The sequence below is a fragment of the Dama dama genome, chromosome 6 (genome assembly GCF_033118175.1).
Source record: "Dama dama isolate Ldn47 chromosome 6, ASM3311817v1, whole genome shotgun sequence".
NCBI classification, from domain to species: domain Eukaryota; kingdom Metazoa; phylum Chordata; class Mammalia; order Artiodactyla; family Cervidae; genus Dama; species Dama dama.
The window spans coordinates 24,799,724-24,823,743 of NC_083686.1; the positions used below are offsets into that span (position 1 = coordinate 24,799,724).

Consider the following 24,020-nt stretch of genomic DNA (forward strand, 5'->3'; position numbering starts at 1 on the left):
AAATTGGTGTAGGCTTCCACGGCCTGTCATGAATTAGACTTGCTCACTGCCCACTACTAACCTTCCACCTCAAAACCTGTAGACTCCTAAGATAATAAACACATCATTTCTGCTCTCTCTAAAGACATCAGCATTTCACCCCTTCCCCTGTTTCAAAACAGGACTTAGCAAGGAGATCAAACCAGTCAATCCTAAAAGGAATCAACCCTGAATATTCATTGGAAGGACTAATGCTGAAGCTGAAGCTCCAATACTCTGGCCACTTGATGTGAAGAGCCAACTCATTGGAAAAGGCCCTGATGCTGGCAAAGATTGAGGGCAGGAAGAGAAGCGGGTGGCTGAGGGTGAGATGGTTAGATAGCATCACTGACTCAATGGACATGAATTTGAGCAAACTCTGGGAGATAGTGAAGGACAGGGAAGCCCGGCGTGCTGCAGTCCCCCGGGTCACAAAGAGTCAGACACAACGGAGTGACTGAACAACAACAGACCACAGCCAACTTGAAAGAACTCTTAATGGCCAAAGCTGGAACAATTCGACCAATAAAATAAATAACCCACAGAATAAAGTAATATGAAGGAGTTCTTACTTATACAGATAGTTGAATAAATAAACAGAGGAAAGAGAGAGCTCTTCCTTACAGAAGACATCTAATTAACAAATGCAGAAGAAATGAGGGAAACAGACTCATCTTTAGAACATTACAGTAATAATTGTCACAGGCAACATCCATCGACAGATGCTAAAAATCAGTGGGAGATAGTCTGAGGAGAAATGATGTTTTGCAGAGCCTCAAAACTACCTCCCCCCTACCCAAGATATGTGTCAATTGCAAGGAGACTAACAACTTTACAGTGAAGAAACCTGGAGACCTCACCTTTAACCAGGTAATCAAGATTAACATCACCAGTAATAACACATATTGATACCATGTAACACTGGAAATGACCCACTAAAAAGGACACATCGTTTCTATGGTATTCTTGCTGAAAATGCTTAACCTCTATCCAACCATGAGATGATACCAGACAAACCGAAATATTGGACAAAATAACTGGTCCATACTCTTCAAAAAGTGTCAAGGTCATAAAAGATGAGGAAAGACTGAGGAAGTATGATGGACTAAAGAAAGGGAGTGTGACAATTAAACACAGTGCAGGATCCTGGAATGGAAAAAGGGTATTGGGGGTACTGGTGGGGGGGGGGTGGTGGTGGTGGTATCTGACTAAAGTCTATCAAGGGTTATAGTCTGTAGTTAGAAGTACTACACCAACACTAAGTCCTTAGTTTTGACATTCACACTGTGGTTTTAAAAGATGTTCACATTACAGAAAGCTGGGTAATGGATGGATAGAAAACCTCTTTACTATTTTCACAGCTTTTCTGTGAGTCTAAAATTATTTCAAAATAAAAAGTAAGAAGCAAAACAGGCAGGATTTGAGATCTGAATAAACTGGATGAGAACCAGACCAATTTCCAGGTTCAGTCCTACATCAGTAAAACCTGGGCTGCAGAGATCTAAGAGCATAGGAAAGAATTATGGGTGGACTATTGTAGGGACTTACGATATACCTGTGGAGATAAGATACACACATGTAAAATCCTTAGAGGATAGTAGAGTAAAAATTCCGGCCGATAGGATATAAGCAGGTATGCCTTTTTCAAAAGGAAAAAGTCTAGCTGCTCCCTTACAGTCTCCCTTCATAGAAACCCAGCATCATGAGCCAGTTTTAACCATGAACATGATGAAGGCAACCCCAGCTTATTTCAAAGCTATCCCTTCATGGTTATAAGCACAATCTCTGCATGGTTAGGATACCACCTAGATATACATTTAGGTTTGTCTGTTTTATCCAGCTGTTAAGGGGATTTTTTTACGAAAAATTTTTTCATAAAATTTTTCATTGTTTTATGAAACACTTCAATTGTTTCAAACTCAAACCCAGATCTGTGTGATTCCACTGTTCACCTTCTCAGCCCCCAGTTAATCTCAGTTCTACCTGCCTTCATCTACCTGGTGAATGGGCCCCACAATTACCTGCCAGTGCCTTGTGGCAGAAACTTGGGAGTCACACTCTAATATTTTCTCCCACCCTCACCTGTTCTTGATATGTCTCCTAAATTCATCTCAAATCTGTCTCATCTCTTGTCCCATCACCTCTTGCTAAGTTCAAGTCTTGATCACTGTCTGCTCAGGCCACTACACTAACTTCCTAACTACAACTTTCTGGCCTAAAGTCCTTTGGCACTGATGCTACATTAACCTACACAGCTCATGGAGTCTCGTGAAATAAAAGGCTCTGATCCTCTACATTCTGAAGATCCTAGGAGGCTGAAGGGAAGAGAGATAACCTCGGGGCTGCTGTTTCTTTGGGCTGTCCCTGGGGTAACCTTACACCAGCAGCTTCTCTCATAGATGGAGGCCTCTGCACATCTCAGCCTGTCCTCATCTGGTATGTTCAAACTGCTTTTGAATCTTTCTTTCAAATGAAACCTTACAAAGAATCCTAATGTAGACATCAGATACAAATGTTTGATTGCATAAAATATATATTTATGTATAGTTGCATATTCATAAAAAGGGTCACTGAATAAATCTAAATTTATATTTATTTATAATCCAAGCTCACATGTCTACATGAAAGAACCGCCCCCAAACTGAAATCAGGATAACTGAGAAGAATGATCACTGACATGCTGAGAGCTTATGATGGGCTGGGTACCACTCTAAATGTTCTATATGCTTTCAATCCTCTCAGCAACTGAATGGCGAAGAGTAGTTATTAAACATACTTTACATATTGGACACAGAGCTTAAAGAACTTGCCTGCAGTTATATACAGATGTATTTTTTTATTGCTTATGGTTGCTTTACAATCATTAGTTTCTGTTGTACAGCAAAGTGAAACATTGTTCAGTTCAGTTCAGTCGCTCAATCGTGTCCAACTCTTTGCAACCCCATGAATCGCAGCACACCAGGCCCCCCTGTCCATCACCAACTCCCGGAGTCTACCCAAACCCCACGTCCATCGAGTCGGTGATGCCATCCAGCCATCTCATCGCCTGTCAGCTAGACACATATGTATATCCCCTTTTTTTCGGATTTCCTTCCCATTTAGGTCACCAGAGAGCGCGGACTATAGTTCCTCATGTAGGTTCTCAATAGTTGTCTATTTTATACATGTGTGCGTGCGTGCAAAGTCACTTCCGTTGTGTCCGATTCTTTGTGACCCTATGGACTGTAGCCTACCAGGCTCCTCTGTCAATGGGGATTCTCCAGACAAGAATACTGGAGTGGGTTGCCATGCTCTCCTCCAGGGGATCTTCCCAACCCAGGTATTGAACCCACATCTCTTATGTCTCCTTCATTGACAGGCAGGTTCTTTACCCCTAGGCCCCACACCTGGGAAGCCCAATCTCCCAATCCATCCCACCCCATCCTTCTTGCCCCTGCATTATATATTAAAAGGCAGAATTAAGATGTGAATTCTAGGTAGACTGATTCCATGGACCCCATCTTACTATATTATACTGCCTTTCATGCTGGCACACAGACTTACATGACAGTGATGAAAAGGATGATAGTAATGAGAACCACATCATCAATATACCAGCACCTAATATTTACTTCCTAACATTTATATCTCATTCCCCATGAGGAGGCTCTGTGCTAAGTGCTTTGAATACCTCATCTCACTGAATCCCCACAACTGTCCTATGAAGTACGCAGTTATGCTGATTACTGAATGGAATGACTGTGAGCTCAAACTGAATTTGAACCCACCACCTCCTAACTAGATGCCTTTACACTAGTGCAAACCTCACAGCACTGGGGTGAGAATCTAATGAGGTACGCAAAGCCCTAGCACACAGAAGGCTCAGATAAGTAGTTGCAAGCTTTCATTAGGCCAACTTTGTAATCTCAGGACATTTCTCAATTAGAGATGAGAAATTTTCAATGAGTATCTATCAGCTCAAAGACGAATCCATCTTGTTGTACAGTGTAACACATGAGTTATTTCCAAAGTGTAGGACATTGGTACATCTCTTTGAGTGTTTTTAATTACAGTTTTAAAAATGGCTGTGAATGTATTTTTTAAAAAGATATTTGCATCAAATGATTTGAGGGACCCCTCAGATTACCTGCCAGGAACCCGATGCTTCTTCAGAACCTAGTTTGGAAACTGTCATCAGGATGGCTATCCTTCTGAATTCCGAGCTTCCGCCTGACCTCCTCACCTCTCTCACTCGTCTGTATTCGTGACCAGCCTCGGCTCTCATCCCCTCTTTCCGCAGCCAAGTCCCTCTTGCAGACCACTCAACGAGGTCCTCCGTGCCTCTTACCTGTGCTTCAGTCGAGGTTTAACCCCTCCTGACCATGCCACTTTCCTGTGCTGGGGGTCAGAGGTGAGGTGCTCTGGGCCGAAGGAGTCAGAGGTGCCAGTGTCTGCAGGGCCTGGGTCTGCACATGCATCTCTGGCGAAAAGAGGAAAACAAGAAGTTGAGTGTGGTGGTGTTCACAGGCAGGGTGGATGAATGAATCCAACATGGATAAGGTATGAGAATTCACCGCGGAGCTGGCTTAGAGCAGCGCAGCTGAGTGCAGAGGTCTAAGCCTGCACCCACCCAGGCGCTCTGTACTGGTGGGGGTTGTCACCCTCTCCTATCTGTGTTTCTACAATAAGCAATAAGGTGTACTTCCCAATCTCAGAATTCTAGATTTTTCCAACCAAGCGGGGAGAAAGAGCATTGACCATTATGAAGAAGAACCCGCCTATAATTTAGGATCTGTTAGTGAATAAGTGAAAAACTTGAACTCACTAAAGGAGGTGGTTTCCTGAGAGAAGTTTCTGCTGCCTGCCGACCCAGGGTAGCTGGAAGGAGAGCAACTCCCAGAGCACCAGCCCTGGCTCCGTTTGCACAAGCCAACGCTGGAGCCCAAGCTATTTCAGATGGTTTAGATTCCACTGCACTGGAGGCAAGCCTTTTGTGTGTCCATTTAAATCCACCCTCCCGCCCCCAGTCCCTAACACCATCTCCCTAACACTTTTCCTCCATACACCCAGGGAGCCAGAGAAAAATGTTAAGCCCCGAGTGGCCAGTGTGTTCCCCATGGGAACAGATGCACTTCCTCTCTGTGGAAGTCTTGGCTTCTTAATTTCCAAACACCCTGACTGCACCTTCAAGGTGTCCTCTTAATCAGAGTCTGTCTGTTCCCTGCATCCGGCTCTGAGGCAGGTTTGCCATGCTGAGAACCAGTGATATGCTTTCATGTCTCTTTGAGAGCCTCCACACCACTTCCTATAAGCAGGAATCTGAAGAAGGTGCAAATACCTGCGGTTTCTCTTCTACACAGGCCTTGGGTGAGAAGTGGTGGGATTAGGCATGGTATTGATTTCTTTGTATTTCAGGGCAGGGAGGGAGATGATCAGGCAGTCAGCCGGGAGCTTCCACTTCTAAGCTTTTGTCTTTAGTTTCATCTAAGTGTAATCGCCTCCTTTGTTACCTTACGTTTCTCAACGATTTGAGGATGCCTGACTTGGAATATATTCAATATTCCCCTAGACTGGAAGTCTGAAGCCCTGGTTGAGGTTCTGTCACTTGTGAGCCGAGAATGACATCGGGCAAGTAAATGGTGAGCCTCGGGCTCCTCATGGGAGACCTGAGAATATGGCAGGACCCACAGTGCAGGAGGAGCCTGGCCCTGGAGTCTGAGTCAAGTCCTGGCCCCAGCCACTGAGCAAACTCTGTGACCGTGTCCCCTCTTGCCTCTGTTCTTGCATCTCTGAAACAGGTGCAAGGAACAACGGCTTTCATAGCGTCGTTGAGAAGTACTGTGTTAGTTGCTCAGTCGTGTCGGACTCTTTGCAACCCCATGGACTACAGCCTCCATCCATGGAATTCACCAGACAAGAATCCTGGAGTAGGTTGCCATGCCCTTCTCCGGGGAATCTTCCCGACCCAGGATCAAACCTGGGTCTCCCACATTGCAGGCAGATTCTTTACCATCTGAGCCACCAGGGAAGCCCAATTCAGGTAAAGCACATAGAATAATGTCTGTACCTACTCAGCACTGGAAAATCCCATGGACGGAGGAGCGTGGTAGGCTACAGCCCCTGGGGTTGCCAACAGTCGGACACGACTGAGCAACTCAACTTTCACTTATTCAGCACTCAGCAAATCAGCTCCTATAATTATATGTATCCTGCAGAGTTGCTATCAAGCTTCTAGATAATGTCTGTTAACTGTCCAGCATACTGCCTACACATGGGGTATCTGCTTAATTAATGAATCATTTTCATTATTGTCTTCAACCTTCATTTTAGAGCTCCTTTCAGCCAAGATCTTTATGTAAAATAGACACAACTAAAAGACCTAATTTATGCTGGAAGTAACAGCAAAAAGAGCCTTGTCCGGAGTTAGCACGTCAGAGCCTTTTGCAGAATTCATCATGTGGTCTCTAATTAGGATTTCTCCTACAGCCCTAAGCCACAAGAAAAAGCTCTGACGTGCTAACTCCAGACAAGGCTCCTTTTGCCCCAGTGGCCATCTGGTTTAAGCTGAGGTGGAAAGTAGACTCAAAGGCATCTTATCAAATCCATGAATGTAAAGATAACACAGTACATCCACAGCCACCCATTGGTAGAATCCATTTGGATAGCAAGCTTGCCTTTCCGGTTCTCCTCTAGATCCTGCTGCTGTCCGTGGGAGAAAAAAAAGAAACACCAGGCCTAAGCTTTCACAAAACCTTTGTGGCATTGAATAACTTCCTCATTTTGGGGCCAAAACCACAGTTGCTGGCTCTGCCCTCTCTGCACAATGACTGAGCCCTTTTCTCTCTCCTTAGCCCCTACCCCTCCCTGGGAAGCACCAAGGGATGGAAGGTCCAAGGTGCAGGCTGTCTGGAGTGAAGGGCTGGAAGGAAGAGGAGGCAAATAGGAAAGAGATGGAAGCAAGAAGAACAGGAGGCTGTTTTATTCTTTTAAGGATTTTTCATGCAGGATTCTTTTCACCCCTAGCAGAGATCAGCACCCCAGCAATGACCTCTGGGGGACCAGGCTGAGGTTAACAACCAGGTGTGAGCGCTCAGAAAACCTAGGTTGCGTGTTGCTGACGGTGGCACCCAGGCTAAGTCACAGCACAGCCTCCCTGCCAATCTTCACCTCCCCCCACCCTGGGTGGGCTGGTTACAAGGCTCCCGTGTGGGCCGCCTGGATGCTCGACACCAAGGAGGAAGCAAGGCTGAAAGGAAGGCAGGAAGGATGACCAGCACCCAGAACACACCTTCTCTGCCTTAAACTCTTTCTGGAATAATCGGGGCAACAAATAAACAACTTTTAAACTCACATGCTCTAGTGAAAAGAAATTCCATAGTGAATCTTGTTGGCCAAACTGGTGAGATTTTTTTTTTTTCCATTTATCTTTATTAGTTGGAGGCTAATTACTTTATAATATTGTAGTGGTTTTTGTCATACATTGACATGAATCAGCCATGGATTTACATGTACTCCCCATCCCGATCCCCCCTCCCACCTCCCTCTCTACCCAATCCCTCTGGGTCTTCCCAGTGCACCAGCCCCGAGCACTTGTCTCATGCATCCAACCTGGGCTGGTGATCTGTTTCACCCTAGATAATATACACGTTTCGATGCTGTTCTCTCGAAACATCCCACCCTCGCCTTCTCCCACAGAGTCCAAAAGTCTGTTCTGTACATCTGTGTCTCTTTTTCTGTTTTGCATATAGGGTTATCATTACCATCTTTCTAAATTCTGGTGAGATGTTTTTGAGGGCTGTTTTTAATATTGTTTCTTACTACTGTCCAGTCTCAGTACCACAAACTATGAACAAGGAAAGAGAAATCAGAGCTGACTTGAAAGATTTACCAGGGGCTAAAACAAAATGATTGTGATGCACTAGTGCAGTGTCATCTTTCTCTGCCAGATAAGAAGCAAGAAATCCAGGCCAACCACCTATGTATTTCTACTTCCTATGATAAGTACATTCATATTCCCAGCCCACACTGTTCATACATGAATGTGAGACTTGGACCATAAAGAAGGCTGAGTGCCAAAGCATTGATGCTTCCAAACAGCAGTGCTGGAGGAGACTCTTGAGAGTTCCCTGGACAGCAAGGAGATCAAACTAGTCAGTCCTAAAGGAAATCAACCCTGAAGAAGGACTGAAGCTGAAGCTCCAATACTTTGCCACCTGATGAGAAAAGCCTACTCATGAGACAAGACCCTGATGCTGGGAAAGACTGAGGGCAGGAGGAGAAGGGGATGACAGAGGATGAGATGGTTGGATGGCATCACTGACTCAGTGGACTCAAAGAGTTTGAGTGAACTCTGGGAGATGATGAAGGACAAGGAAGCCTGCTGTGATGCAGTCCATGGGGTCGCAAAGAGTCAAACACGACTTAGCTACTGAAAAACAGCACAGGTCATAAGGTATGAATATGTACGTCATAAGATATGAATATGTACTAACTGCTCTACTCTTTGGTATTTTAATAGAGTCCTTACCTGCTTTCTGAACTGAGCTTCAGCCAATACTGAAGAAGCAGTTCCAGATCGCCCTGTTCCTGTAGCTCTCTTGAACACCAAGGGGAGGTGTCTGGGGAGGGTCTCTCCAGATCCCTTTAGCTCCTGATTTCTACTACATTTCCATGAGGATGGGCAGAGGGGGCTCCAATCTCCTTAGCATGGGCTGTTACAGCCTTAGGAAGAGCTCAGTTCTGACAATCAGCAGTTTTGTTCTTTTGCTTGTGTTTTGCCTGGGGAAGCTTCCTCGCCAGCCACCTCCACTCCAGTCCCCCTCCAACCCAGGGACCAGCGCCACCTTTAAAAAGAAAACTAAGTGGATTATGTCATCTCTAATAATAAAACTTGTGTAGCTTCCGCATGCACTTTGGAGAAAATCCAAGTTCCTTAGCATGACTGTGAGGCCTGAGTGACCTGGTTCCTGCCTGCTCTTTAACATCTCCCCTCTCGCTTGCCCAGTCCTCGCTGGCCTGTCCTGAGCGCCCCGAGCCTGCCAAGCCCTCCACTTCACACATGTGGTTCTCTTTGCCTGGAATAGTCTTCCTCCTGATTCTCTGCTTGGCCAGCTCATCCTCAGCCTTTTGGTCCAGGGAGCACACCGCCTCCTTAGAGACCACTGCATCTGCCTCATACAGTCTCTGCCCGGTACCTGGTCTTTCCTGTCATTGCACCTGGGGCTGCAGGTAAATGTTTATTTCCACACGGATTGCACTGGACAGAAAGTGCAGCCAATTCAGGGTCCAGGGCTGGCTTTTCTTCAGTTTTGTGCTTTTAAACCACTACATACCCAGGGCCTCAGTGAGTGGCTCATGATAGGCAGACAAAAAATGCAGATTTATAGAAGCAATCACAGTTGACTGTAAAGGGAAGAATTGTGTGATGCATACAAAATGGAGCTCTATGCCCTTCAACTTTTAAAGGCATTAAATTGTTTACACGTTTTAGGGAAGGTGGGGACCTCTTCTAGTCACTTTCTATATAAAATTGTGAGGGCTTCCCTGGTGGCTCAGTAGTAAAGAATTCGCCTGCCAACAATTCAGGACATGCAGGTTCGATCCCTGGGACAGGAAGATTCCCCTGGAGGAGGGCATGCAACCCACTCCAGTATTCTTGCCTGGAGATTCCCATGGACAGAGGAGCATGGCGGGCTACAGCCCATGGGGTCACAAAGAGTCGGACTCGTCTGAGCTGTCAAACAAACAACAGCATGTAAGGTTGTGAGTTGATTCCTTTATAAAGTAGAATTTGTCTCTAACTGTTGGACCCTGTCACAGCAGCTGGCTTTCATGGAGTAGACAGGAACAGTGCAGGGGGACCAATGACCACGCCCTTCACCCAACAGTTGGCACAGCTCAGCACCATCTTGCTGCCTTATGTTTCGAAGCCGCCAAAATGCTTTTTGAGATTAAACAGACAGAAGTGCACTTATACTGGGCTAAGTTGTCCTCAGAGTTCCCTGGAGAAATTCCTTTAGATTTAGGCGGGGTGCTTGCACGTATTCATTTTTCATAATTTGCTCTGTGAAGTTGCATTTGTGGGTGCCTGGGTCCCTATGTTCTCTTTCTGCTGCTCCAAGTCCATCATGCAGGAAGCTGCATGTCATCCTCTCTGCATCCTGTTTCCAGGCCTCTCCTCGTATCAGAACCTCAGGTTCCCCAGCCCCTTGCTTCCCTTCAGTCTCTAGGAGGCAGAGAGGGTGTGGATTCTCCGCCCCTTCAGTGTGTGGAGGAAGATATTAAGAACCCATGCCCGCTGACTCAGATTTCCGCTCTTGGCCTAACGTAGCTGTTCTTTGTTGGCTGATGACTGGGCATCTATCAAAGGTGTCACAGATGTTCTCAATGAACTGCCCTCTCTTGAAAAGCCCCTTGTTCCTATTACTGATCTTTTGGTTCCTATGTATTTAGATGGAACCTTTGGGTCATCTTCATTCTTCCCCTCTCTTGGGGCTTCCCTTGTGGCTCAGTTGGTAAAGAATCCGCCTGCAGTGCTGGAGACCTGGGTTCAATCCCTGGGTTGGGAAGATCTCTTGGAGAAGGGAAAGGCTACCCACTCCAGTATTCTGGCCTGGAGAAGTCCATGGACTGTATTGTCCATGGGGCTGCAAAGAGTCAGACACAACTGAGAGACTTCCACTTCACTTGCTTTTTATTTTTTTTATTTTTTTTCACTTGCTTTTTAAATTATTACTTACCATCTAAGAAGCTCACTCTGTGTTCCCTCAGGCCTGCATCCTCTTCAGTGAGTTCCACTGTCAGCGGCCCTTTGCTGTGCTGTGCTTAGTCACCCAGTCCTGTCTGACTCTTTGCCACCCCGTGTAGCCCACCAGGCTCCTCTGTCCATGGGATTCTCCAGGCCAGAATACTGGAGTGGGTTGCCATGCTCTCCTCCAGGGGATCTTCTTCATCCAGGGACTGAACCTGGGTCTCCCGCGTTGTAGGCAGATTCTCTGCCATCTGAGCCACCAGGAAGTCCAGTTGCAGTGGGTAGCCTATCCCTTCTCCAGGGCATCTTCCTGACCCAGGAATCGAACTGGGTTCTCCTGCACTGCAGGTGGTTTCTTTACCAGCTGAGCTACCAGGGACACTCCAGGCATGCCCTTTACTTGTCCTCAAAGAAACCTCCTCTTTCTGCTCACCCTCCTTGGTTTGGTAGTATGGTTATTACAGGAGGCCACGCATAACCCTTCAGCCGTGCACAGAGGTGCTTTGTAGGTCTCGGCCCTGTGTCTACCTGTACCTCCTGTGCCTCGTGTTGACGCTTTTTCTCACTTGATTTCCCCTGAAACCTCCCAAATGGAACAAGTGTACAACTTACAACACCAACATTCAGCATATTTCTGACCCTTTCCGAAACCATAAGCCTAACTATCTCCAGATCTTAAGCCAGTGACCCTCAATGCCAAACTTGCACGAAGACTGGAAAAGGGTGGGTAGGGGAAAAAGCCAAATGATTAGCCAGATCTTTTAACCTACCTATTAAATACTTAATCTGCTCCATATTTACTTTGGACTGCAATGCTACCACCTCCAGGGCCCTATGACCAGTCCAGGGCAAGTGCATAAGAAAACCAAGGGCCCTCACTTATATTAAAGTGGTGACATCTTTACCACTGGAGCGTATTGCCCCAGCCACACACACTCAAGAGTGTGACCTTAAATCAACACAGTAAGTGGCAGGCTGCATAACCTGTATGAACAATGTGGATTCTGCAGCCAGCTGCTTGGGTTCCTATTCTGGCTCTGTCACCTAGCAGGTGTCTGACTTTGGGCAGGTCACTCAGCCTCTTGTGCCTCAGTTTCCTCCCCTATAAATATTATAATACCCATATCAAAGGGTAGTTGTGAGGCTTGAATGAATATGTGTAACACACTCTTAGAACGGTGCCTGGCAGTGTTTCCTTCTTATCAATGGAAAGGAAATTTACATTTCTTGGACACATGGTGTGTACCAGATACTGTGCTTTAATAGGTTATTAATCTTATCATTTGAGACAGCAATGATCCTCACATAGATAAAGAAAGCAAAAAGAAATAAGACAAGTAGAAAGTAGTCTGGCCGGAGACCACACCACTCCTCATGCAATGCCTGAGGGTCCCAAGACTGTGCATGCTTTTTTCTTAGGCATCAGCCACATGCCAATCCACATGACCATTTCTGCCACATGACCCTTTTGCCATTCATATATGACAGAAAGCTATGAATGAAGACAAAAGACCAGAAAAAGTACCAAAATGTTACTACTGGGTGATAGAATTAAGGGTGATATTTTTCTTCTCTTTTTCTGTATCTTGCAGATTGTTTACAATTAACATTTATGATTATAGTTATCAGAAAAAGTAAAATCAGCCTTAATTTTCTTTTTCCTCACTAGAATGAATCTCAGTATAATTTCTCTATATTTTTAAAGGAAAATCTTTGTCGGGAAATGACAGTGGATGTACTACCCTAGGAGTAAGTTTGGGCAATGGAAAGACTTCATGCCACTATTCCATCTGAGCCCTAGGACCTCATTGTAAAAAGGGGACAGAGTATTATCTGCCTGGTGACACAGCTGTGGGATCTGGTAAGTCTAGCACGTGATAACCACCACAAGAAGGGAGCTATTATCATATGATCCAAGTGGCCTACATGAGAGAGATGAGTACGGGAAGGCACCCAATGGGTGTGTGATAGGATGCGGGTGTAACGATTGGCTCTTTCATTCCTTACAGAGGGCAACTGCAAATGTCCAAAGCATTTGGTGAGAGATATAAATGTTTAAAGTCACAGTTCTCGCATATAAGAACAGGAAATGAAAGGCATTCCCTGGGCCCCTTAGGAACAGACTGGGGCAGAAGGCCCAGCAACCAGTGTGAAAGAAATGCTTTTCTGGAGCATCAAGGCTGACAGCATCAGCCTGAGGATTCTTCTACAAGCCTCGTTTCAGCAGAGGGAGCTTCAGGCACTGAGCAGGGATGGGAATCAGCGAATGTGTCTGCATGGCTGTTTTCAAAACACGATGAGGTTGGGCCCAGGTCTTTTTAGCCTCTGGAGTCCTCTCACCTCAGGCTCTAGGGAGTGAGACCCCTTATCCTCCTGCAAGTGGGAGTGGGTGACAGACCCTGGCTCTGGAAGGGAGGGGACTGCAGTCTGTGGGAGGTGGGGTTTCCTTCTCCCATGCGGGTGCAGTCGCTCAGTCATGTCCAATTCTGTGACCCCATGGACTGTAGCCCACCAGGCTCCTCTATCCATGGGATTCTCCAGGCAACTGGAGTGGGTTGCCATTTCTTCCTCCAGGGGATCTTCCTGACCCAGGGATCGAACCCAGGTCTCCTGCATTGGCAGGCAGATTCTTTACCACTGAGCCATCAAGGAAGCCCTTCTCTCTTCCATCTACATGCAAATAAGTTGCTCCTATCCTAGACCTGCCTGGAGAAGAGGGATGGACGTGCAAAATGTAAATGGAGGTGGTCATTCATCACAAGAAAATAGGTCCCTGGCTAAATTTGGTAACAGCTGAGGGATCTTAGCAAAATGGAACTCACCCCCTTGTTTGTGGGGGAGGCCTAATCCTTACTTTGCCCAAGAGGATTACCGGGTCTTAGAAAGAAGCTCACATGCACTTTTTTTAAGCTCATGCTAACTGCATTTGTGACCACAATATCCAAGATTCGTTCTGCTTTTTGGGGTAGATAACAGACATTCCATGCTATTTACCTCCCTCCAAATCTCAAACCTAAATGTTTCCAACCTCTGCTATCACCCAAAGTGGGATTCTGTCTCCCAAGCTTTGCCCCAGCTGTTGCTTTATATTCTTTGGAAATACATTTTAAATGGAAGGCAAGGTACCCAAACTGCAGTCAACTTGTAGAAAAGTAATGGTCTGTGGTTTATAATATATCTTTTCAAGGTGTTTGTAACTATGTTTCCACTGGCTAAGTTTCTACTTGTCCCCATCATTTTTCCTTTCCTTCTGTAACTATGTGCAATGCTGTGCTAAGGTGCTTCAGTCTGTCTGACTCTTTGCAATCCTATGGACTGTCGCCCTCTAGGTTCCTCTATCCGTGGAATTCTCCAGGCAAGAATACTGGAGTGGGTTGCCATGCCCTTCTTCAGGGGATTTTCCTGACCCAGGGATCAAACCTGTGCCTCTTATGTCTCCTATACTAGCAGGCTGGTTCTTTACCACTAGCGCCAACTGGGAAGCCCTTGGTTACTATAGGGTTAAAGTAATACAATCCAGGGTTCTCTTTCTCTTTTTTATAGTCCTGGGTGTCCCCACTCACCCCAACACTACCCTATTGTCTCCAGGTAATTCTGGACCCACGGACACATGTAAACTAAAGACTGACAAAAATCTGTCTTTAGCTTAGCATGGCACTCTCAGAACATCATTTAAAAATATTACAAATTGGCAACTGTGTGTACGTGTGTGCTAAACTTCAGTTGTGTCCGACCCTTTGTGACCCCATGGACTGTGGCCCTCTGTCCATGGAATTTTCCAGGTACGAATATTGGCGCTGGGTGCCATTTCCTATTCCAGGGGACCTTCCCAACCCAGGGATCAAACCCATGTCTCATGTGCTCTGGCATTGGCAGATGGGTTCTGTACCACGGTGCCACCTGGGAAGCCCAGCACCTGTGTAGGGCTTTACAAAGTACTTTTATATAACAAAGTCAATCCTCATAATAACCCTATGAAGTGTTCTCCCTCTTTCATAGAAAAGGGAAACTGAGGAATGGGTAATTTAAGTAAATTGCTCAAGATCACAAGGAGAATGGCACCCCACTCCAGTACTCTTGCCTGGAAAATCCCATGGACAGAGGAGCCTGGTAAGGCTGCAGTCCATGGGGTCGCTAAGAGTCGGACACGACTGAGCGTCTTCACTTTCATTTTTCACTTTCACGCATTGGAGAAGGAAATGGCAACCCACTCCAGTGTTCTTGCCTGGAGAATCCCAGGGACGGGGGAGCCTGGTGGGCTGCTGTCTATGGGGTCACACAGAGTCGGACATGACTGAAGCGACTTAGCAGCAGCAACAGCAAGATCACAAAGACAGTGGTAAAGCCAAGACTCCACACATTATAAGGCTCGGAAGCATGCCCTTAACCTTGATCCGAACATCACCTAGGGGCTCAGATACCTGTAGGTGGAGCGGACTCTAGAATAGAGCTGCCTGATTCCAGGAAAAGCATGACTATTCTTCCAGTACTGGCATCCTCAGGAGCCACGGTCTGTGGTGGCTTCTATAGGTAACTTCTCACCTTCACCATCAGGGCTGCTTAATTTCCACCTGCAGTTACAGTTCCTGTTTCTGGGGCCAATGGAACTCTCACCGAGTAGGAATCTAGGCCTCAAACAGCACCTGATTTGAAGCTTCAAGATGAACTCTGAGCTGGCTATGCTCTCCTCTTGAACCTTGGGGCTGCCCATGATCCCCAGGTTTCCTGAGCCTGCCTGGTCCTCCAAGCTGGAGGAAAACCTGCCGTGGACGCCAATTCCTTCCAGACCAGAGCCTGGTCTTGTTAACGTCCACCAGGCATAAACAGATGGTGCCGGGCACAAAAGCTAAAACAAAAGCAGGTGGGAAAGTGAGTGGTCATCTTCTTCCGAATAAGCACAGCAGGTCCTACCCCCTCGCCTGGGCACCAGCACACAGAAGGTGGTGGCAATGGGCAGGGGCTTGGCAGGTCCACCCCGGGCCAGCTGAGAGCAGGAAATACCCTGTGAGCCGCACATCACCCCTCGTCTCCCCTCCCGCTAGAATGCCAGCACGCCAAGCCTGGGAAAAGTACAGACTCCACGACAAAGAGAAGGTACTGGACTGTGACCCCGTGCCACGAACCAGGGGCGGATCAGCGGCCTCCGCCCCAGCCAGACCTGGCTCAGTGGGGAGGCGGCCTCCTCTCACTACTGAATTCCAGCTGCTGGTGGTGAAGAGGTAACCATGGGAACCAACACAAAGGGCTTAAGTTGAGTGAAAGAGGCTGGAGGCGATGGGGAAGAAGCAGAGAGGGACCTTCCAGTGACGGTCCTGCAAGACTCCTAGCTTTAGCCCAGCACAGTTACTGTGGATCAGAGTAAGAGACTAGTGGAACCTGAATAGAGCCAAGCAGCCTCCAGGGCTCGGACACAACCAGAGAGCTGCAGGGTTTCTCTCCAGATTTCTTTTCTCCCCTTCAGAGTGATACGCCCAAAGTTTCATCCACCAGGACTTTTGCCCTGAGATAACATGGCTCACTTGGGTGGACAAAACTGGTACATGGTGACGTTCCTTTAAATACAAGCAGCACTTGGTAAAGGGGCTCCTCCGTACCCCCTGGCTTCAGCCTGTGGCCCCAGCAGCACCCACTCTACTTGCTGAGGGGCTTCCCTGGTGGGTTTTACACACACCTGGGTGGTTGAGAAACTGGTCTGGAGGTTGGCTGACAAGCTACACTACAGAAGACAGCCATGGATACTGAGAACGTTAAGAGAGCATCTTGCATAAAAACCTGTACTCTGGCGGCGGGGACAGGGCCTGGGAATTCCGTGAAAAAGGCTCATATCTACATAGGGAATCATGTCCGTATACTTGTTTAACTACCTTCCCCTCAAGGCATCCACATATTATTTTAACTGGCCAATGTGACTTCATATGTCTTCATTAACTCAGTAGGGTTCTCAATCTATCACTTGGGATTTTTTTCTTTTATAAAGTTCTAGCTCAGGGTTCTCCACAATCTGGCAGTTGAGGAAACGCCACGAAAATGGGGAATATAAAATATCCTGGGGCAACAGTTTAATGTTCCTCTGAATTTTTAAAAAATATAGCTGATTTATAATGTATTTGATTTAGGTGTACATCAAAGAGATTCAGTCATATATATATTCTAACATATATATTGGAGCTAAAGCTCCAATGCTTTAGCCACCTGATGCAAAGAGCCAACTCATTGGAAAAGACCTTGATGCTGGGAAAGATTGAGGGCAGGAGAAAAAGGGGGCAACAGAGGATGAGATGGTTGGATGGCATCACTGACTCAACGGACATGAGTTTGAGCAAGCTCTGGGAGATAGTGAAGGACAGGGAAGCCTGGCGTGCTGCAGTCCATGGGGTCGAACAACAATATTCTAACAGACATACACTAATATATATTTGTATATATATAAAATAGATTACAACAAGGATCTACATTTCTCTTTCAGGGCTTGTGGTACATTTCTCACCTTGCCTTGCTGGTAGAGACCAAGATAATACTGCATCTATGTCAGCTCCTACTAGGGCTCTACAAAATCTCAACCAAATCCACATTCTTTGTGCACAAGTCAGAGAGGGCCGCTGACAGGAACACTTCTGAGGGGCTGGGGAAAGACCCTGACCATATTTACAAGCGTGTCTCCTGCGAGTCCCCCTCCATAAGGTAGAAAGTAGACACATCAAGTATTTGAGATACACCCACTCTCCATCACCGGTGCTCACCTGCCCACCGCCCAACATTGTAGCCTAAGCACCACTTATTGGTGTCACTTTCTACCTGCAGTAATTAAATCTTAAAAATAATTTCACCTAAAAGGGAAAGGCAAATTCTGGGAGATAGTGAAGGACAGGGAAGCCTGGCGTGCCACAGCCCATGCGGTCGCAAAGAGATGGACATGACTTAGCAACTGAACAACAGCAACAAGAAGGGAAAAGTAATTGACATCTATTAACAACCTCCTCAGTCGAGAGGCAAGATCTGTGGGGTTACAACCCTGGCACCTCCATGCCCTCAGCAGCTAGTGCATCTCTCCTGTGGTTTTGGAGTTTTCTCACCTTTAAAGGGCTCAATAAGAGTGCCTACACCTCATACAAGTATGAAGAAGGTATAAGAAAAGTTGCAGACAGAGCCTAACTCTTAGCAAGGACTCGATACACATTAGATATTAATACCCACTAGGTGCCAGGATAGTTATTTTTATATTTTAATCCTTAAAACAGCCTAATCTGATAATATATATTAACACTTCTTTTATCACCATTTTGCAGATATGGAAACTCAGGCTTAAAGAATTTAAGGACTTACCCTAAATTACTAGGCAGTAAAGCTCAGATGTGGGCTTCCAGGTGACACTAGTGGTTAAGAATCTGCCTGCCAATGCAGGTAGACTTAAGAGATGCGGGTTTGATCCCTGGGTTGGGAAGATCCCCTTGAGGAGGGCACGGCCACCCACTCCACTCCAGTAATCTCGCCTGGAGAAGCCCATGGACAGAGGAGCCTGGAGGGCTGTAGTCCAGTGTCACAAAGATACGGACACGACTGAAGCAAGTGAGCACGCATGCACCAGAGCTCAGATTCAAACCCAGGCTGCTCTGCTTTCATAGCCTAAGACCCTTCCACAATTCTATACTGCCTTTATGGAAGACCATTTTGTTGTGATTTGTAGTAAGGATAAGAAGAAATTCTGGTGTCTAAGAAAACAGCATTAAAAAAGAAAAAAAAAACAGGATTTTAAATCTCCACCTTAAGCAAGAGGCTTTTTTAAACTATTAAAAAAAAAATTTTTTTTTAAATTATTTATTTGGCTACACTGGGTCTTAATTGCAGCATGTGGGATCTAGTTCCCTGACCAGGGATTGAACCCAGGCCCCCAGCATTGGGAGTGCAGAGTCTTAGCCACGGGACCACCAGGGAAGTCCCCGAACTTTTTTTTAAACTAACAAAACCACCCTAGAGAGTGCCTCTGCTCTGAAAAAAAAAAAAAAAGTCCATGAGAAATGGGCACACATTCACACAATCAGGGCAGCTATGAACCTTTGGGTGTAAAATGTTTTATTATTCATCACTGAATTCCCAGGGGTTAATATGTTCTCAGTAAACGTTTGGTAAATGCTTAGTGAATGAATTAAATCATTCTAATAACAAAATGCTTCTGTTGGACTTGGCAAAGTTTACATTGTCTTTCCCAAACAAATTATGAGGGGACACTTACTGAGTTCTTAACTAAATACTTTGATTATCTAACAATTCTTAAAACAACCCTATGAAGGAGGTATTTTATTACTGTCCAATGCTTCCGGGTTCAGATGCATTTAATAACTTGCCCAAAGTAACATACACTTAGAGGCAGAGATAAGATATATACTCTTGTCTATCTCCAGGAACTAAGCCCTGCCTCTAATTGAGCTAATGCTTCAAATACAATAAAATACATGTCTCAAATGCTCAGTTCAATGGAGTTTGATAACTGTGTAACAATCATTCAAATCAAGACATACAACATTTCCATGGCTCCAAAAGTCACCTCTTTCCAGTCAAACTCTCTCGATCCCCACCCCCAAGTCACCACTAATATCCATGGTCATAGATTAGTTTTGCCTGTTCTAGAACGTCATAAATAGAACTGCTTATCTATTCTTTTGTGTCGGCCTCCTTTCAGTTTAACATAATGGTTGAGATTCACCCTGGTTCTTGTGTTCATCACAAGTTCACCCCTTTTGATTGCTGAGTGGTATTCCCTTGGTGTGGCTGTACCACACTTTATCTGTTTTCTGGTTGAGGACACAGGGTTGTTCTCAGTTGTTGGCAATTATGAATGACATCGCCATAGCCACCCAGTACAAGCCTCTTTGTGGGCATCTGTTTTCGTCAGTTTGGGTAAATAGTTGGGCGTGGATACGCTGAGTCATAAGGTTGATGTATGTTTAACTTTATAACAAACAAGTTCTTAACCCCTGGACTCTATTCCCTCAGAATGGCACTAGCTTATTGACATGTTTGATTTCTTCTTTTATACGACAAATTCCTTGAGGACAGAGGACCAATCTGCAGTTGCTGGGCCTCCCACATAGCAAATGTTTGTCGAACAAATGAACGATCATTGTTCATACTCCTATTCCTTCTCTGGGTGTTACCAAAGCGTAAGAAAACATGCTTGGTGTGCAGGGAGAAACAGGACAAGCTGAAGGGTTGTGAGGTGGGGGTAAAAAACCAGCCAGCCAGGAGACTCCTGACTTGCCCCCCACTCTTTTTTTTGACATGACCTTTCCTAGAAAGTAAATCCCTCCCAGTGATCCTGTAGGGAGGGCGAGGGATGGCTATTCCTGATCAAGTGCCCACGGAAAGGGAGGAAGGTGTCGCTGCAATTGAGGTCACATGGTGGTTAGGATTACAGGATACTTCTGTCAAACCGGAGGGCGGAGGAAGCAGCAACCCGTGAGATTCTACTGGCAGAGCAGGCGCTCAGGAGGACGGCCTCCGACACAAGTTACATGCAGGAATACTTGGTTTTGGGGAAAGTACCACACAGTTTCTACATTGGAAATGGAAAGTCAAGAATACATTTGGAGGAGACAGTAAAACGTTGATGTAAAAATGTAACCAGACTTAACACATAAGATGTGAAAGGGTCAGTTGCTCAGTTGTGTCCAACTCTTTGTGACCCCATATACTATATATAGCTCGCCAGGCTCCTCTGTCCATGGGATGCTCCAGGTAAGAGTACTGGAGTGGGTAGCCATTCCCTTCTCCAGGGGATCTACCCAACCCAGGGATCGGACCCAGGTCTTCTGCACTGCAGGCAGATTATTTACCTTCTAAGTCTCGGGAGGCAGAACTTTTAATTTCCATGAATCTGCTCATTTACTTGAAATTACGGAACTTGTGCTAGTCAACCTAGAACGTCTTAGAAAATAAATAAATCATTGTTGATTTTCTATCCATCAACAGAAAAGGACTGGCAAGTCCTGGGGGTAAATTTAAAATCCTGTTCACCAAAGGAGAATCTTTTTTTTTTTTTAACATAAATCAAAACAGGGCTTTGCCACATCCTGGGCTCAGGTGCTTCTGAGGCAATCTTTATTTCCCTTGATTTCAGGTTGCTGAGGACTGAAATTTGTTTAGAATTTCTCAATTTGGGGGTTCTGAGAAGTGACCTTGCCTGCCTTTATCCAAACAGTATTGCACCAAAGCCATCCTAGGCAGATGGATGTTTATCCTATTCTTAAAATCTCCAGGGAAGTAAATTCTCTACAACATCCCTTGGTAACCTTCTCCAGGGTTTTATCAAGAGTACAGCAAGGAAGTTCTGATGCAGAAACCAATAAAAATATTAACTCTATGAACCTAGTTACCAGCACTGGAAAGGCATATGTGTTTGGGCACTTTGCCTTCATGGTAGAGATGTATTTACAAAACAGGCTATACAAACAGAAACCATTTGTCTGGAGCAGATGTGGGAAGTTGATTCAAGAGAAACTGCCACAATAAATTCCATCCCATGAACCATGTTGAATAAATTATTGTTGGTTATAACAGTTTTTAAAGTATAAATTTATTTCCTTGTCAATTCCTAAATTCCTAAACCAGGTTTGTTAGCAATTTTAAAAACTCCAATACAGCTGCAAAGTTTTCAAATAACTAGGCTTCCATGAAAAAACTAGGCCCTGACCAATAGAACGTAAATGTTATTGTTAAGGACAGTTTAGTTCTGTATATGCCACCTTTTCTGCCATGATCATCAAACACTTTTGTAATTAAGACAACAATTTTTTAAAGACAAAAATTAACCATCAAAATTAATTAAAATGTAAACCAACTTCCGGTGAGATTATTTGAGGCAAGATTAAGCATATGTCTGACCAATGTGCTTTTAGCTGGAAATGATAATATAACTAGCCTTAAAATATTAACTAGTTAGAAATAGGAGACGCACAGAACTATCATTAGAAGCCCCTGTGCTAAGATTTCCTGCCTCACCCTGACATCTCAGAGAAATCTCACATGGAGATTATATACATGTGGGCTTCTATTCCCTTCCTCTCCAAAAGCCTCCATGCACAAAAGTGCACCACAACAATAACACGATTAAAAAAAAAAAAAAGTAATGCCAAAATACATCAGAGAGAAGAAAAAGCCGGTCACACCTCCCCCACCGGATGCTGGATGTATTGAAATTTCATTACCTCTCCCCCACCCCTCAGCAAAGCACTTTTCTCTCTCTGGCAGCTCACAGCAAAGCGTGTGTCAGGTATCATTTCACTTTTATGATTTAATTCCTGCACCATGACAGTGGAACACACCTTTAAAAAGAAACTGCCTTACGAGGTGGAACAAGTGGAAGGGGGGAGGGGCAGGCATGCGCCTCAAAAGCACTCTTGGGATCTTTCCTACAGAAACAAATCCAGTGAAACCAAGAAAGGCCAGTCGTTCTAAACTCAGCAGGAGCCCTCGTAAGAAGCAATTTATCAAAATTAAAATATTTCACAGATGATTTCTCCTGAAAAGTTTTCATGCTGTCAATAATCTGCAATTCTTTTCCTCTCGGAGTAGCAGTTTCTGCCTCCCTAATAAAATTATTTAAAAAAAAAAAAAAAAAAAAGCCAAGGTCCAGGAGTGTCAGGAGGACTCTCGGAGGGCGCCACCTACCCCAGCCGCCGGCAGAGAAAGCCCGCCCGAGGACTCATCCTTGCAGGGAGGGTTCTCCAGAGTCGCGGCGGGGACCGAAATAGACACCCTTTAGAGAGCAGACGGCGGGGTACCCGCCCTCCCTCCGCCCCGCCCGGGGAAAGCGGACCCGAGCCCCACACTCACCATCGCCGCTTGCCGGGCCGCGGTCGCCCCCCGCAGCCGCGCGGGGCTCGGGCCCGACGCCAAGTTCAAACCTCGCCGCCGCTCGGAGGAGGCGGCGCGGGGCATCGCCGGCGGGGCCGGGCCGCGCTTAACAATGGGAGGCTCGGCCGCGCCCTGCGCCCCGGCTACAGCGGCGAGCCCGGGACGCGGGGCTGCTGGGGGTGAAGCGGGGCGCCGGGCCCGGAGGGTGCGGGGGCGCCCGACCACCACGCCTACCGGGCCGCCGGGGCCGAGCCGGAGGGGCCGCGCTCGCTGCGCGCTCGCCACCAGGTAATCGCACAGGAAGCCTCGCCGATTGGCCCGGCCGCCCAGGACGGGATTTGCATTTCAATGGCAGCGCTGGCTCCCGAAGGTTTGAAAAAGGATTCCCGGCTGCAAGAGCCGGGCTCCGCTCGCCGTCTCCCCGCAGTCCACGTCCTCGGGTCCTCGTGGTATTCAGGGGGCCGACTCACACACTCGGGCGCTGCTTGATCGGTTCACAGTCAGAAAGGTGTCTTAACTCCACCTCCCCGCCCATTTTGAAATGAAGGGGGGAACCCCAGAACAAAATATCCACTTCAAAAAGCCCGCGCTCGCTTTTCAGGGGCTATATAGTTAGTAATTGATCAAATGAAGCATGAATGAACAAGGTAAAAAGTTCACTTCTTAAAAAAAAAAAAAACAAAAAACAAAGCTCGCATTACAAGGAAAATAGCCATCCTTTTCCTCCGTGGGTCGTTTTCCAGTATAAATCAACTGGAGAGATTCAGGTTGTTTCTGATCGTTAATGCTGTTCAAACCTCCCTTCCCAGTTCTTTTGTTTCCTGAGCATCATCTCTAGATGAGGAACAGGTGATTATTAACAGGTTATGACTGTAATCTTAAAGGAAATTCTGGATTCAGCTTTGCAAACTTTGGGGTCTTAGGCAGTATACACACCTGCATTTATTTTGCATTGAGATAGAGGTACTCCTTCAATATTCTTAAGGAGGGTTTGGTGCTATTTTCAGTTTCATCTTTCTTTAAAGGCTCGTCCAGCCTCTTTCAATAGAGGTGGGAAAAAAAATTTTTTTTTCTGTAAAAAGTACGTTTCTTAATGTCTTTCACATGCATCTCCAAAGATTAACAGTAAGGTTTGAAATTGGCTTTTTCTCCCTCAAGCAGCATGCCTGTTAAAATTTTATATGTAGTAGTTTTTATTTATATATATAGTAGTTTTTATATATTATTTTATATATATCAGGTTCTATATTTAGGATGATAAATACACATATAGACACAGAAAAGAGAATGTCTAATTAGGTAGGAACTAGAAACCTCAGTTCCCATAGAGTTAATATTATTTACCTTTACTTGGCTGTGCTTTTTATAATATCCTGGCACAATGCGGAAGCGTTAGGGACTACAAAAACTACTAAATAAACCT

The 24,020-nt window shown here is 45.8% G+C and overlaps 1 protein-coding gene across 1 annotated transcript in view; it reads right to left on the bottom strand.

The window, feature by feature from the left end:
• The window catches only part of SHROOM3 (shroom family member 3), a 78,650-nt gene extending 55,342 nt beyond the window's left edge, over window positions 1-23,308 (bottom strand). The window contains 2 exon segments of the mRNA XM_061145753.1: window positions 4,346-4,477; window positions 22,832-23,308. Coding sequence (XP_061001736.1) covers window positions 4,346-4,477; window positions 22,832-22,941 — 242 coding nt within the window. The 5' untranslated portion in view covers window positions 22,942-23,308.
• Window positions 23,309-24,020: the final 712 nt, after the last annotated feature.